This window comes from Euphorbia lathyris, chromosome 9 (assembly GCF_963576675.1).
Source record: "Euphorbia lathyris chromosome 9, ddEupLath1.1, whole genome shotgun sequence".
In the NCBI taxonomy this organism is placed as follows: domain Eukaryota; kingdom Viridiplantae; phylum Streptophyta; class Magnoliopsida; order Malpighiales; family Euphorbiaceae; genus Euphorbia; species Euphorbia lathyris.
This window is the reverse complement of record NC_088918.1, coordinates 24,116,198-24,131,813: the sequence shown is the minus strand read 5'-3', so window position 1 is coordinate 24,131,813 and position 15,616 is coordinate 24,116,198. Positions and strand designations below refer to the sequence as shown.

The 15,616-nt window shown below is 34.9% G+C and overlaps 1 protein-coding gene across 2 annotated transcripts; it reads right to left on the bottom strand.

The window, feature by feature from the left end:
* Window positions 1–1,648: 1,648 nt before the first annotated feature.
* Window positions 1,649–12,991, bottom strand: LOC136205690 (uncharacterized). Of its 2 annotated transcripts, XM_065996402.1 has the most exons (16): window positions 12,684–12,991; window positions 12,367–12,597; window positions 11,779–12,093; window positions 11,494–11,601; window positions 10,620–10,800; window positions 9,830–10,092; window positions 9,129–9,255; window positions 8,935–9,005; window positions 7,575–7,823; window positions 7,412–7,488; window positions 6,930–7,021; window positions 5,532–5,614; window positions 4,840–4,911; window positions 3,828–3,953; window positions 2,084–2,117; window positions 1,649–1,993 (listed from the first exon to the last, which is right to left on the bottom strand). In XM_065996402.1, exons 1-15 carry the CDS (start codon window positions 12,816–12,818, stop codon window positions 2,085–2,087), a joined length of 2,163 nt encoding a protein of 720 aa, XP_065852474.1. In that variant the 5' UTR covers window positions 12,819–12,991; the 3' UTR covers window positions 1,649–1,993; window position 2,084. The 2 variants fall into 2 exon arrangements, with proteins under 2 accessions (XP_065852474.1, XP_065852473.1); XM_065996401.1 differs by having other exon boundaries at window positions 1,649–2,117; window positions 12,684–12,990.
* Window positions 12,992–15,616: the final 2,625 nt, after the last annotated feature.

Sequence of the window (15,616 nt, the reverse complement as noted above, 5' to 3'; positions counted from 1 at the left end):
TTGTTTATAATACGCATAATACATCAGGAGCCTTCTTAAACTCGGTCCAAGAAATTAATCGTCACATAAAAGAACAAGAGAGAAAATGGACAAACAAAAACTATATTATTATTAAGCAAATTCCGGGGACAATAAATTACTATAAGAAAGTTTAGAAAGCCAATACGTAGCTTTAAACAAATTTTTGTGACCAATATATCACTTTAAGCAAGTTCTTGATTGTATGTCGATCGCACGAATTATTTGCGAGTATGACCTAGATGGAGTAACGGAGTATGTTTTCGTTATGTGTAAGTGGGAGATGTAGAAATTAATGGAATAGACGGGCCTTAGCCCATTTATTGATCCATTAAGCTCGCTCGTAACCTTATGGGTTAGCGTTAGAGTTTAGGTTTAGTCTTGCTATAAATAGATAGCTAAGGAGGCTAAATCTAACACAGTACACACGAGAGATACAGCATTTACAATTATCAGAGACTGCAAAAGGCAAAAACTCTCCTATATGTTACAAATATACGTGTTTTCCTATATTAAACAATTTTATATAATTATTTTTAGATAGTATAATATATATATTTTAATTGAATTTATATAATAATTTGTTAATTAATAAATAAAAATACAAAAATAAAAATCTGATTAATCCCCGATTAGTCTCCGACTAATCCTCGATTAATTTTTAAGGACACTGTCTGTCCGACTAGCGCCTAACGTTTTTTATAACCTTAAATGTACCCATAAATTTGAGTGACTAGTAGTACAATTTACCCCTACTAATAGAATTTTGAGTTCTAACATCACGAAAGGGAAAGGTGTGAATATGGGTAATTACATGCGAAGTAATGGCCGAGTAACAAATTTAGTTATATAATTAATGGCCAAGTAACAAATTTAGTTATATAATTATTAAGGGAGCAAATTTAGACTCGGGTGCAAAACAATTCTATTTAAACCTAACTTTTATCAGATAATACAAATTTCAACCTTATTCACGAAAAATCAAAAAATTGGATGTGCAATTTCTTCATGTTTTGACTGTTTTTCAATCTTGACTTCTCTAGCCATCTAAAAAATTTTGAAATTACACGTTTATAAATAAAAAGAAACTAATCAAAATAGCCTTGTGAATTTTGGAAAAGAATCGCTTTCGCCCTCAAAAGGTACAAATAAATCTCACTAACAGAAATTATGTGATTGTATTGTTAACATTTCTATACCTAAACACCTTTCAGTTCTAATATCACATTTATCTAATATCATCTCGAATATCAAATTGATAAATGTTGTATTAATTTCTATTAGTAATGATTTTAACTGTATCATTAGACAAACATTGGGGCAAAAATTGTATTACTTCTCGTGGAGATTAAATTGACTCTTTCAAAAAAAAAAAAAAAACCCTACTTCATCCCGATAAAATAAATAAATAAATAAATTCAATGGATATTTCAACATTGCTAAATATGTTGAGATTCCGCCCGTGTTCTCTCATTTTACAAGCCATTTCAGACATTCTTTTGCAATGTCTCTACTTGGAAACTGCAGATTTTGAATTTCTTAAACAAATATCTACCACATTTTCAATGATCTTAAGATCTCATAAAATGATCAGAAATTGAAAGGATCACAAAGCACAATGGCAATTAAGTTGATCTATCTTGCAAATGTTCTCTATTATATATGCATACATAAGCTTCTCCGACAGCATGAAAATAATGGAAATGTCTAATTGTGCTTCTCCTCAGATAAAATGAAACCATCGACAATTACACCCTTCCACAACAGCATAAGGAGAGGGCCGTATCTTGTAATCGAACTTAAAACCCGGAGCAAGGGTTTCAAATCCTAATTGTAGGCTCATTCACGTTACAAAACTCTTTAGATGTATGGAATTCTATTCATTTCGGATTTGGTAAAACAACAACAAAAAGTCTAGATATGGGCAGTTTATCATTACTCCTCAAAAGCACCTCCATCATTTGCAGATGCATGCCTAAAATTCTCAGTTTGAAAACATCTATACGTGAGAGTAGTTAGTGAAATCAGCTTCTTTACAATCAAATAACTGCAATTTTATTCCAACCTTAGTCTTCTTCTTCAGATGCCTCCTTCAACCACTGCACCAAGACCACATTAAATGGTAAGCTATAAATTATCATGTCCAAGAATGCAGAAACTCATATTTTGCATTCATAATCGGTAAAAAAAAAATTGTAACTAGACGATTCCTTTTCAGATTTCTATATATGCAGCTCTGGTGTGCATCAGGGTGTAAATAACTTCATTATACGCAGGATCTGATCGTACTGAACTAAATTGGTATGATTTACAAGCAAATTATAATAAATAATGAAAATGATCTAACTGAATATAAAGCATATTATTTTATTACCAGAATACAGACAAACAACACACTAGAATAAAAATAGGGACGGACAAAATTCGAACAAAAAGCAAGAAGAAAAGAGCTTCCAAATTGCTTTCCGTACTAGTTTGGCATTGTTGTGGCCAACAGAACTTGCTGTGAGGATAAGTGTTGTAGGAAAAGACTGATAAGTGTTTGTTAAATACATGACAAAAATTGAAAGTTATGGCTATTTTTGAAATTAAGTTGAAAGTTAAAGGGTATATTTGAAATTAAGTTGAATGTTAAAGCTATTTTCGTCCAAAAAAATTTAATATCAGCTTTCCTTATAAAATGTGAAAAGTGCTTTCCACAAAAGCTTAAAACCAGCTTTCCTAACTTTCTCTGTTTTTAAGGAAAATGGTTTTGCATTTACCAATAGATGTTTTTCGCTGGGAAAGCTACTTTTATGGTTTGGGGAAACAATGTCAAAAGAGCACTAAATGTGTAGCCTTCAGCATGGCAAGTAACACCCATGAGTCATGACCACTAAGTTTACCCTTAATAACATTATGGTCAAGACCGGACATAAAAAATCACTCAACTTTTTGTCATTTACTAACATTATAGGCCCTTGTAAAAGTAAATGGCCTCAAAAATAACCTTTGACGACCTCAAAATGGAAAAGTCCAACAATTAAAGTTGTTTAGAACGACATTTACCATGGAACTATTTTTTCGATTTTCCAAATCACCATTCCAGATCTCTCTCTTTCTAAAGAGTCATTTTGTCTCTCCTAACCAAACACCACCTAAATGACCTTAAAACCAAAAGGTTAAAGAATTAAAGTTGCTTAGAAAATTATTTTCATCAGCTATAGAATGAATGGTTACCTGCTATTAGAGTGGTCAAGATTGATTGACTTTTGTGTAAGTAAAGAACAAAATTGAGTGACTTTTATGTCAGGTTTTGAAGTTGAGTGTCCACAATGTTACTAAGGGCAAAGTTGAGTGGCCATGCGTGTAATTTACCCGGTTTCAGTATATACATAAGTTGTGAATTACCAACTCCAAAGTCCAATGAACTTCATGCCTACAATATATTAGAGCTTGCAAAGCTAGATGTTTTTTTCCTTATTGTGAAAAGTCACAGCTGTCTCAAATCTAGTTGAAGGCATTTTCAGCTTTCAAACATCAGGCTGGATTTGTTTATTCTAATGGCAATATTGTGTTCAAACTTCACTATCCTATAACTGTGCAAACAAATTTATCAGATGTTCATCAGCCAATAAGGAATTACTGACAAGTATTTAGGAAACAGCCGAAGGAGAGGACGCTCTAATCAATGGTAAATACATATATAGAAATAGAACTCCACACAGCTAATATTTTGAAATTGATATCCAATCAAGTGATCAACTATGTTATTTGAAAATAAAAGCCAAGTCAAATAAACAACTTGAAAGAGTCTGCACAAGTCTTACTTGAATGAATGTTTCTGATTTCTTGACAAAAACTTTATCTGATTCATCAGCATCTTTTTTCTCATCAGCCCATCTTAATATGGCATCCTCTTCTATGATATCGTTGAAATATAACAACCTCAAAATCTGCCAAAAGATAAAGGTGAAAAAATCAGCAGTGGATTGCTGATGTGCAACGTATATAGAAGCGTGCAACAAAAAGAGCTTAAAATTCAGAAAGTCATTTCTCTAGTTCATCGATCTGGCCTATAGCAAAAAAAAATGAAAGGGCATGATGGAAATCAGGACAATGAAAATCAGTGGCAACAAGAGATCCAAAACAAGATGAAACAAATTCAAGTCCAGTAACACAAAACAGACAAATCTCCAATCATCCAACCACAAAAATTCTCCCAACCTAACTCTAATTTCCCCAATTACGTAGTACAGGGTAAAAGTGAAACCCAGTAGTACCAAATAAATGCAATACGTGACTTCACTTAAAATGGCTAAGTACCAGCAAAATGAAACATCTGCAGTTCTCGCATGCAACACAATTGCATTGCAAATGATATTCATTGAAACCAACAAAACATTTTCAGATCCTACTACCCCGAATAGTTTGTGAGACACTAACATATCAGAGTCCCAACCTAGTCTCTAAAGAAGCAGCGAGGGATTAGCAACACAATTAAACAACTTTCTGGTATTGCAAGTCATAATAATCTGCTTCGCAGTAAAACTGATAATTTTGCTCAGTCGGGATGAGCTTGCAGTAAAAACCATCATTTTTGCTTAGTTAACTTCGAAAGTTCATCCTGCTGTATTTCTCCAAATTGGTTTTTATAACAAATCAAAAAAATAAAAATAAAATGAGCATAGTCTTCAGATTGTATGGACATTGTGGCAACTAAGCACCCTGGATGCGCCACTGCCTAGGAGCATGAAAGACATCATAGAACTATCATGTTTCTAAAGATTTATCAATGTTGATACTGTTGCAAAATAAATGTGAACGAACAAATAAAGTTACCTCGGAGAAAATCTGCGAGAACTCTTTAGCAGACTCTAGACACATTTCTTCAAATTTAAGTATCACTTCAATCTGTCCACCATTTACGACATGTAATTAACACCCAATTATAAAAGAAGCAACTAACATATTTAATGAGCAAAGTTATAGCGCTGCAACCACATCCTACGACCTGAAAGAGAGGGGAAAAAAAAGAACAGTCGATGCTCTCTCTACAATGTGAAGATTAGCATTAGAACTAGATTCAAAACTCTCTCTAGAGCAAAGAAACAGAGCTCGAAGTGCAATACCTAAAAATTGCCAAAAGAATTTTGATAGGATACAACCAAGTAATAGGGTTATAAAGAGCAAGGAACACAAATCTAAAGTATATAGTGGGATCTGTGCCCAATTAACCAGTGCAAATATGACATTAATTTGACAATACAAAAACCACCCCAACCAATGTATAGTAAATGAAATATAAACGAAGACTAATCTGAACCAGTCTATAGTCCTGTCATATTATTGACAAAGGTAAAACTTGATTTAACATAGATTTAGTAGCACGATCAGGAACCTAGATTTCGAAAATAACATTGGTTTCTTTATATAGAGAGCTGAAAGACTTTCTACAATGACAGGGATACAAGGTAAATTGCAGTAGACAAAGAAAAACAGAATAACTATTGAAGAATATCAATTATGCAGACCTGGTCGTCTATTTCTTTGCCATAGAACTTTAGCAGCTCTCGCCATTTTACTATGATATCTTCAACATTTTTGTACAATTCACCTGAGAGGTAAAAAGGAGCACCAATTTAAACAAATTAAGAATTTCATTTGAACTAAAATCTTAAGCTGATAGTTAAGGACCAACAACATCTTTTATATTAATATTCGGCACACCCCCGCACGTGAATCCCACAAGGCTTGAAGAGTGTACAACAAAGGTCCATCTTAACATGTGTTGAAATCTATGAAGCACGGACTCTTCCCCGGGATCGCCGTGGCCGTGTCGGACTCGCCGGACTCGGGGACTCGCCGGGGACACGGCGGTGACATGGGACACGGATGGGACTCGGCAGTGACACGGCGGGGACCCGGGGGGACACAGCGGGGACTCGGCTAATGGTGAAAATATGTAAAAGCTTAGGGTTTTTTTAAAATCTTTTAAAACCTATGGTTCAATTACAAAATTTGACAAAAAAAAAAAATCTAAACTACATCTAATTCTCACCTGTGTAGCGCAATTATAAACGCTTAGAGCTTCTTTCTCTTCCTTCTTCGATTTGTTTTGTGATTTAGCAATTTTTTTTTATATATTTTATATCTAATATATATAGAATTAATTATATAGAATTTTCCGTGTCCCGCCGCACCCGTGTCTCATATTTTCTAAAAATGCCGTTTTCCGTGTCCGCACCCGTGTCCGCATCCGAGTCGGTGCTTCATAGGTTGAAATCAAATCAACGGATGGGGTTGCCAGGATTTAAACACTCGACCAATTGGTCTAAGAGGCTCTCATACCATGTCAAGGAACCAATTGAACTAAAAGCTTAAGCTGATAGTTAAGGCCAAACGACATCTTTTATATTAATCTCCGACAAAAAATATTCAGCTCAAAAGGCTCTAGTAGAAATGATAGCATGAAAATTACAACAAATCCTACACATTAAGAAATAAAAATAAAGTAATAACAAGATTAAAAAATGAGATACGCTTCTAGTAGGATGGAATTATTAAGGAAATTGTTCCTGCTTCAAAACTTCATGCTTTGTGCATCCTATCTTGGACTACAAAAATTCAGATGCATGTTCATGCTCCTAGCAAAAACTTAAGCCCATCTCAAATTGTTAGATTAGAGATTGCTTTATGTCCACACTAGAAAAAAGGGGGGGCGGCCCGGTGCATTACGCATCCCCGCTTAAGGGGTCCCACCACAAGGGTGTACTGGGGGCAAGCCTTCCCCTACCAATATTTTGGCAAGAGGCCGCTCCTAAGACTCGAACCCGTGACCTCTCAATCACACGACAACAACGTTTACCGTTGCGCCAAGGCTCGCCCTCTAGTGAGAAGATATAAGACTGTTCAAATAAAGCACCAAATACCTATTTCAGTATGTGCATTCTCCATTGCCAATTTCATCATCGCATAAAATATTGCCCCAGCACAGTCTGCAGATGTCATGTTGCATGATAACCTGTGAAGTAAATCAGAAAAGCTGCTTAGGCAAAAATATGCGAGCAATCTACGTACTCGAAGAGGTTAGGATAAAAACAAAGTTCACAGAAAAGCAATGAGAAATTAAAATTCTGAAATTAGAAAAGTATATCATTTCATGAACAAAAAGTAGAAGAAGCATAATTGGAAAGCATTAGTTCCATGCATTAGCAATTAAAGAAAAGAATATGGAAGTCCCTCATTATAATGCTTGAAAAATTGCAAGCTATTCTTTGAACCCATATTGTGGTAGCCACAACTCAAACAAACGTCAATAATATATAATTCATCAAAAAAAAAAAAAAAAAAAAAAAAATTAAAAAGCACCTAAATTTAGGAACACATGTATGCATAAATAAATAAAGCATACCGGAGTGAGTTCATTTCAAGGATTACGTCACCAACTTTAATATTTTCATCAACAGCCCTCAGAAAAGTTGCTTCAACCTGCCAAATGAAATTGGTTAATTCGAGGGAATGTCCAAACACGATCTGAAATTCTCATCAAAAATCTAGTTGACTTTTTCTTCAACCTCTTTCTCAAAGGTTTCATCTCTAGAGTCATCATCATCATCAGAATCATTACTGTTAGAGTCAGCTTTAAGCTCTCCAGAAAGTGATAGAGCATTGCCATCTAATTTCAACAATTCCAAGTCATCTTCTAAAGCTTGTAGGACCTCAGCGAGTTTCTCAGCAGGAATAGGTGCAACTGAATGCTTCCACTCATCCTCATGGCCTCCTTCAGGAATTGACCAGATATAACCAGCACCACCAGTCCCAACCTAATAGGCAATTAAAAATATATTAAGCAGATGCACTTTTACATTCAGTTGCAAGATAAACACTAAATGACATTCTCTTGCCTGGAAGAAAATAAATAAATAACAGCAGCCATATATCTAACAGATAAAGTCAATCACCTATACAGAAGTAAAACTTAGAAACAATGAGCAGAAAGAAGGGACTAGCTATCTCTTTTCCTACACCTTCAAATTTTGAAAAGAGTTGACATATGTAAATTATGCTCCAAGGTATTTTTGTTGTGAACCTCAGTTTTGCACTGGAAAGCCACCACACAACAGCAATGAAGATCATTAAAGCATCAATGTCCACGATTCTAAGAAAAAAAAATCGAGTTTTAACATAATTTTCCTAAACCAACATGGTATTTTCCCAAAAAGGAAAAAATAATATTTTACTAGATGAATGTCTTCCAATAGAAAAAATTAGATTAAAATTTTTTTTTAAGCAAACAAAGTGAGATGTATACAGAAAATTCTCAACAAGATAGTAGGAATAGAATATCATGCACCCAATTATCACCTCACGCTCATGCATTATCACTTTATCAGTATTCCTGTAAGCTCATATATCGTATCATTAACGATACTTAACTAAAGCATTCTATTAAGATTAAAATAAAATAAAAGGCAGAAGAATCTTACAACATCTTAATTCGAATTTTACCCTGATTTAGCCTACTATAACTAAAAGTAGAGAAAAAGAAAAGTGTGGCTCTAGTATTAGGGAAGAGCAGACAACAGGCTACCCTTGAAACATAGATAAAAATACATAAATAATTCTTCCACTGACAAGAGACAGTTAACAATTTAACCATCGTGCACCATTTTGAAGTCATACTCACACCTCTCTTTGATGTCTTAAAGAGGCCTTCTCATGCAGGCCTCAAATAAAATTCCTTCTCCCTTTGCCTGTCAACTGCCTAACCCCATGGGCCATGCATAACTTCTTCTGACTATAGTTTACAATTCCACATAAAATCCTACTATGGAGCGAAAGAGGGCAAAAGGAAAATCCAGCCACACATAAATAACAATTAAGAAATAGCAGTCAGTCATGGTCACGGAATATAAAACCAAGCCAAGAGTTAACCTCTGATGCTGGCCACTGCTGTATCCCAGCTGGTTCAGATGCCATCTCCCCGTTCAGATTATCTACATTAGCTGTAATGGATACATATAAAAAAGAAATCTACTAAGACAACTTAATAAAGTTAGCATATCTTCATTTAGACCAAACAGACATGCAAGCAAAAGTATATAAATTATAAAACATCAGGAACATACATGAATCTACTATTCCACTGCTATTATCAGCATACTCCAATTCTTCGTCGCTATCTTGGATAGTCGGCTGTTGAAGTAAAGACGCTTTTGAGTAGGCAGGGACAACAAATTGAGGTCCAATTACAACCTGAAGTAGAAAGAATGTTAAGACAACTTTAAGAGTACTGGAATATGTTGATGAACACCACCTATATCAGCTGAGGCAGTACATATGTAAAAAAAAAAAACAGAGCACTAGAATATTGGAATCTATCAGTATGAAAGGAAGACTTCAACCTTGAAATTTTCTGACCCTCATACCCATCCAAACAAGAGTAGACAAGAAGATATGTAAATCTACAGTCAGAAGCATACAACCTAGCCCAATGGTATGGTATCCATGTGCTAAAATGTTGTACCTTCTTCTTATACCATTTTTGCATAGTCAATCTATATACTATGAGTCTATAACTGACAATACTACCAGGCAATCTCCTCCCCCCACCCACCCCCTTGTTTTGAAGATTGTGAGTTCTTGAAGAGGATCATGATACAAAACTGTATGACAGAGAAAATACAATAACATGTAGAGCTTAACATAGATATATTTAAAAAGCATCACAAGTTGGCATCTGAAATCATTCCAGCTCACCTTCGGTAAATTCCTACTGTTAAGTAAACATGTAGGGAAGCCTAAAAATATTGGATAATCAATTAACTACCTTGAAAGATAATACTACTCCGGGCTGCAAAACTGCACCTGATTTGATTATCACCCCATCACATACAATTGCATGTCTTAGCTCACAGCCATCTTCAATAATGACATCATCCCATATGTAGGAACCTATTATTGATACATTTGAACCAATTGCACAGCCTTTCCCGATAACAGAATTAGAAATCTTCGAGTTATTTCCAATTCTGGTCCCTTCTCCAACAACAGTAAAAGGGCCAATTTGCGCAGAGCATGATTGCTCTATTTCTGAATAGAGTGAAAATCGTGAAGCAGCATTCAGCACACAATAACCAAATAGTAGATCAAATGGAATAAGTAGCTCCTAATGAGGACAGGACACCATGAAACTTATTTAAGGGGACGGGAAAAATATCATATAGTAAAAGTTAATTTTGAACAACAAACAATGAATAAGAGAAACCATGAAAATTATTATGTTTATATATTCAATAATACTGGATGAAGGATTTTCAGATCGACAAAATTAAGGGTATCAAGCTAACAAAAAAAAAAAAGATAAGTTCAACAACTCTTAGAAACTATCTACTTGCACTACAAAGTATGCTAAATCCTCCACACTGGAAATCTGAACTGTAGAATCCTTGTACAAATAACTCTTAACACAATGTGAAATAAAAAGAAGATGAAGAAAAGGTTTAAATACAGTGAAACATGAACTGTCATTATCAACACGTTATCTAAAGAAAATTAAGAAAAGCCTAGTTACTCAAAAATGCTAGCAATGTGTTTCGAAGATGCCTAGCAATCCTTACCTGCTCGATATATGCCTTCTCTCCCAACTTTAGTTGCGGGATCTCCTAAAACATCTGGCACAAACGGGTATGTCCACCTGTGAATAATGTCCTTGCTGATAGTGTCATAGCTGCGGTAGTTATCAATCCTTGCCGCATAACTTGAGTGAATCTCGTAAGTGAATATTTTGTAACCCATAATCTGCAATGCATCAATATAGAGTCTGAAAAACTTAAAACTTTGAAAGAATTGCCAACTCATGTTTCTCAAATAGATTATACTTGAAACAAGATATTTCATATGTCAAAACAAAATAGGAAGCATAATTTGTGCAAAATTGTTATCCAGATGGTCTTATGCTTGCACGAGAAAGATAATAAAATAAGACAAATTTGCATGAACATATAATTAGTCTAATGGATTGAGCCAACACATCAAAGTTTTAACAGGGTAACAAAAAAAATTGAACCAAGATCATCAATTCTGGTCTTAAATATATACTCCCACTACCAGACAGATGCGACACTAGTCAACTCTTCATGAGATAGTAACATTCACAGGCATGAGCATAAATTAAAGCCAATTATCTGAGTGACCAAGTAATAGATATATACATATAATTGCAAAGGTAAACATCAAAAAAAAGAGTAGGCAGCTTTCATCTGCATCCACGTGTATGTGTCTGCATACACGTACACAGAATCACAGGGAAAAGAATATTGTGATTTATGTGAATGTGAGGGTGGTGTAAAATTCTTTAACATGAACTCGTGTCATGCCACAAAACACTATATATGTGTCCATAAACAAGTTTTTTCTTTTGCTGATGAGAGCATATCACTCATGGAAATAGGTTCTAAAAGACCACTTGAAATTTTGAAAAAGAAAACATACATCATCAACCAGCAATCCCTTTAGAAAATGACGGCGCAGGTGTTGATAGTCAAAATTGTCAGTGAAAAGAGACAGAACTTCAGGAGAGCAAATATCAATGTAGCAATCCTGCAAGGACATAAACTACTTCAATGAAATTTGCTTGAATAACCGGGCAGAATCCACATTGAATCTTACACTGGAGGAAAAATGAATAACTTCAAATATAAGCTTGTTCTATCAATTGAAAATTCACAGTAGCTTCCATTAACAGTTATGCAGCTTGAATTAGTTGAAATAACAAACCTCCAAGTCATTATGCAGAGAAATACGAGGATTATCAGCAAGTAACATATTATCAAGTTGTATAACCCCCTTTAAGTGGTCAGCTCTGTCCTCATAGTATAGAAGCTGCTTTGTTTGGGGATCTACTGCCATAAATAGTTCATCTGTCCCAAGCCGTGATTGGTGGATGATTGGAGAAGGCTTTGACTGTTTAATAACCATAGTCATCACTGCATTATTGTCTTTCTTCCTCCTCTCCTTGTGTTCCAGTATTGCCTGTGTGAGGGACATGTTGCTCACTGTATCTCCACTGATAAGGACAAAATCTCCTTGTATCTTCAAATGTGAAACAAAAATGATCAGCAGTTTACAGACTGCAACCCGATGCAAATACAACAGTCTAATTGATCAGAATCGCAATAGTAAGTATTCGTGGCAAAGAATATTACATAACTAGACCTTGTAAGAACACTCAATTTTTGTAGCTACTCACTTAACTGCCTATGAGAGTTCCATTCATGATCAAACCAAACACTATCATGTTCCTTGTTTCGAGACACAACAAAGACTAAATAAAAATAAACATTGAAATAGGAGAAATAAGCATACCACGCTGCGTTCATAAATCAAGCGCAGCGCATCTCCAGCACTAATAGAATTGTGTGATTCAATTGTTGTCACAGTAAACTTTGGTGAAGAATGCCATTTGGAATTCTCCAAATAATCGATAACTTGCCGGGAATGGGCACAGCAGAAAACGAAAACCTCTTCTACCTCAGAAGATTCCAGCCACGCTAAAGTATAATCAATCATGGGAACATTTACCAATGGCAATAGGACCTTTCAATTACAAACAAACAATGCAAATTCAGTGATTAGCTTCAAAGAAACACAGACTAGAAGAAGTTTATGTAAAACATACATACTTTCGGGCGTTCAAGAGTGATAGGACGGAACTTGGTGGTGAAGCTATCAGCTAATAGAATGGCTTGCAATGGACGTCGAGCTAATTCTTCGGGGTCCTCTGCAACCCTAGTGCCGCCTTTTCTCTGTGCGCCCATCTCTTCTTCTTCCTTGAATCAGTAAGTATTCGAAAACGAGGAATTGTATTATAGCGTGAGTGAAATTAACGATCACGATGCAGGGATTTGGAAGTGAAGAATCTTTTGAAAAACGCTACCATCTGCTGCTGATAAAGAAAACCCCTGTCCCTGTGCCAGATAGAATAAACAAGCTCGATATGCAAAAGAGAGAGGAGGGTGAAAATAGTCCTTTTCCTTTTTCTTTGTTTTTTTTTTTTTTTTTTGTCTTTTTTTATTTCTTTTACTACTAGTTAAATTTATTTCTTTTTTAATCAAAGAATATGCTTTATTAATTAGAAATATCCTTACAAAGAAAGGTACCTAACCAACTAGACAAATGAACAGATGAAAACTCGGTAACATAGGAATGAGAGTGGCGGACTATGGTATGAGCTACCTCATTCGCTAGACGAGGAGTAAAAACTACACTAACATCCTGTATATTAGTGCTTGCATAATTTGTCCAAACTCGGAACGGTCCTCCTTTTGTGAGTAATAACCGAGCACCACAGTTAACGCATCAGTCTTGAAAATAATTCGACTGTTCTAGAAATTAAGTGCCAAAAGAATCGAACACCGCAGCGCCACGGCTTCAGCAATGTCAGTTGCAAGCAATCCGTCCATAGAACAGCAACGATAAGCCACCAAGCTGCCATCCTCGTGCCTCAGTACATCACCATGACCTGTTTTTCCGATATCTCTGAAATTTGCAGCATCCGTGTTGCACTTGAGGACCCCGTGTGGAGGTTTTTTCCACCGAGTAGCAGGTCCCTGACGAAGAGAAACACTAGTTAAAATTTTGAAATGAGAAGAAGTATTCTGTAGCCTCTTTTATGAGTTGTCAAATAGTTAAAAAATCAAAATTAAAAAGATTATTTAAATAAATAAAATAATAGACTTAATAACAAAATAGAAAAACGTGATAGTGTGTATTAATATAGTTCTTTCTCTTTCGATCGATTAACATAGTTCTTCTTCAGATAGCGATTTCTTCCAATTTGAATTTGAAGGACCTAACTGCACTTTGTCACAACATATGAGACTAGCTGATGGTTCTATAAAGCAATTTTTCAGAACTTGTTTGCTGTTTCTACAACATGTTTGTTTTTAAAAAAAAAAAATTGTTGTGGTTTAGAATTTGAGAAACTTTCCCAAAATGGTGATAATGGTTCTAGTTAATTCTATTTTTAATAGTAGAATAAAGCGTTCTTGTTCTATATTCTGGACCGGTATAAAAAATCTAAAACTTGACAACAACAAAAAATTTATCCTAATTGATGTTTTTCTATTGCAGTATATAATGTGGATTAACCTGCAACTTTTTTATTGTCTTTGTTTCTGCACTGCACCCTCTTCGTCATTAACCATGTTATGTACATAAGAGGTGTTTGCATGCATTTTGATGCTATGACAGGGTGACACCCACTGAACTTTATTTGCTTTGGTACCTGTTGCTTTTTGTTTGCTTTGGCACCTGTTCAGCGTTCTAATCTTTACAATTCGAAAGATAACGGTATTAAAATAGATGAAATGGGAGATTATTTGCTCATTTAGTCTGTTTCACAGTTTATAGTGTCATGTCTAAGCTTTTGCAAGTTACTAGCACTAGGGTACTTTAACATGATTCATTAACGCTACAAATCATAAAGCCATCACAACTGTTACATCCTCACATGCAATCAATAATTATTTTGTTATTCTAATTCATAAGCTGGAGTTTTTGTCCAATTTTGTGTCGGCACAGGTGCTTCGTTTCTCTGTCCAATTTTTGGTAGGATTGAAAACGTGTTCAGAGTGATGTATAACTGAAAAACATATATATCAACAAAAATGATTATGGGTGATTATAATAGTGATAAGCTGAACATAACATGCATATTCAGTTATAGATAATCAATACATTGATATGACTTGGTTTGATCATTGAAAACAATATAACCAATACATTAAAACACTTTTAATAGAAACTAATTTTGTCTAGTTTCGCCATAGTCGACAGTCTCAGTCCCATGGTCGATCAATATGTGCAAGCTCCTAGGAAAAAGGTGATGGTTGAGATGATCCATCTTTGATATATGTACTCCAAGCCTTCTATGTTTCCCTGAACACTGCACATAAATGAAGATTCCAAAAGTTATACTAGCCATCATGAACCTTTGTAGAGCAAACACCATAAATTACAACTTTCCAGCCCAAACCACTACTAAATTGTGAGGTATTCTTCGTATTCTAGAGCCCAAAATCTTCAAAAGTTGTAGTCAATCTGTAGCTCATTTTTCCTAAATTCTTTCCTTTCTCCAAAATGTAGTCTCTATGGAAAATTAACAATATACCATTAGCATTAATTAAACACCAAAAAAATATTTTTATAGAAGCTCGTTATGATTTCAAGGAACTAAGTTTTAGAAAAGTGGGTCGATAGACAAATTTCAAGAAGTAAGCTAAGGAAAAAACCTCAGTGGTGCTAAAATGGGAATTGGACAGTAATTATCAGTATAGAGATCGTTTTTCTTAACCAAAGTAGTTTTGACATAGAATTCCAACAATTCATTCAACATGTACTGAAACGACCATAATACCCACAAATTAAAATGAACAATAAATTCCAGAAACAATAGGTAATCAAATCAGTAATCAACAACTTCATAAGTTGAAACATCAATTTAACCAAAGAGAAAAGATGATAAAAGAGAGACATTTTTATGCTTAGCATTAAGCTCCTTGGAATCATTGGCCTTCTAGTTCATGTTTTGCTGAGTATTACTATTACCACCCCT

Bases quoted from the DNA above. Each gene is read 5' to 3' on its own strand.
- LOC136205690 (XM_065996402.1), bottom strand. From the start codon at position 12,818: ATGGGCGCACAGAGAAAAGGCGGCACTAGGGTTGCAGAGGACCCCGAA. The intron at 12,598-12,683 runs GTATGTATGTTT...TGTAATTGAAAG, and splicing joins TCACTCTTGAACGCCCGAAA to GTCCTATTGCCATTGGTAAA. The intron at 10,801-11,493 runs GTATGTTTTCTT...GATGCATTGCAG, and splicing joins AGGGATTGCTGGTTGATGAT to ATTATGGGTTACAAAATATT.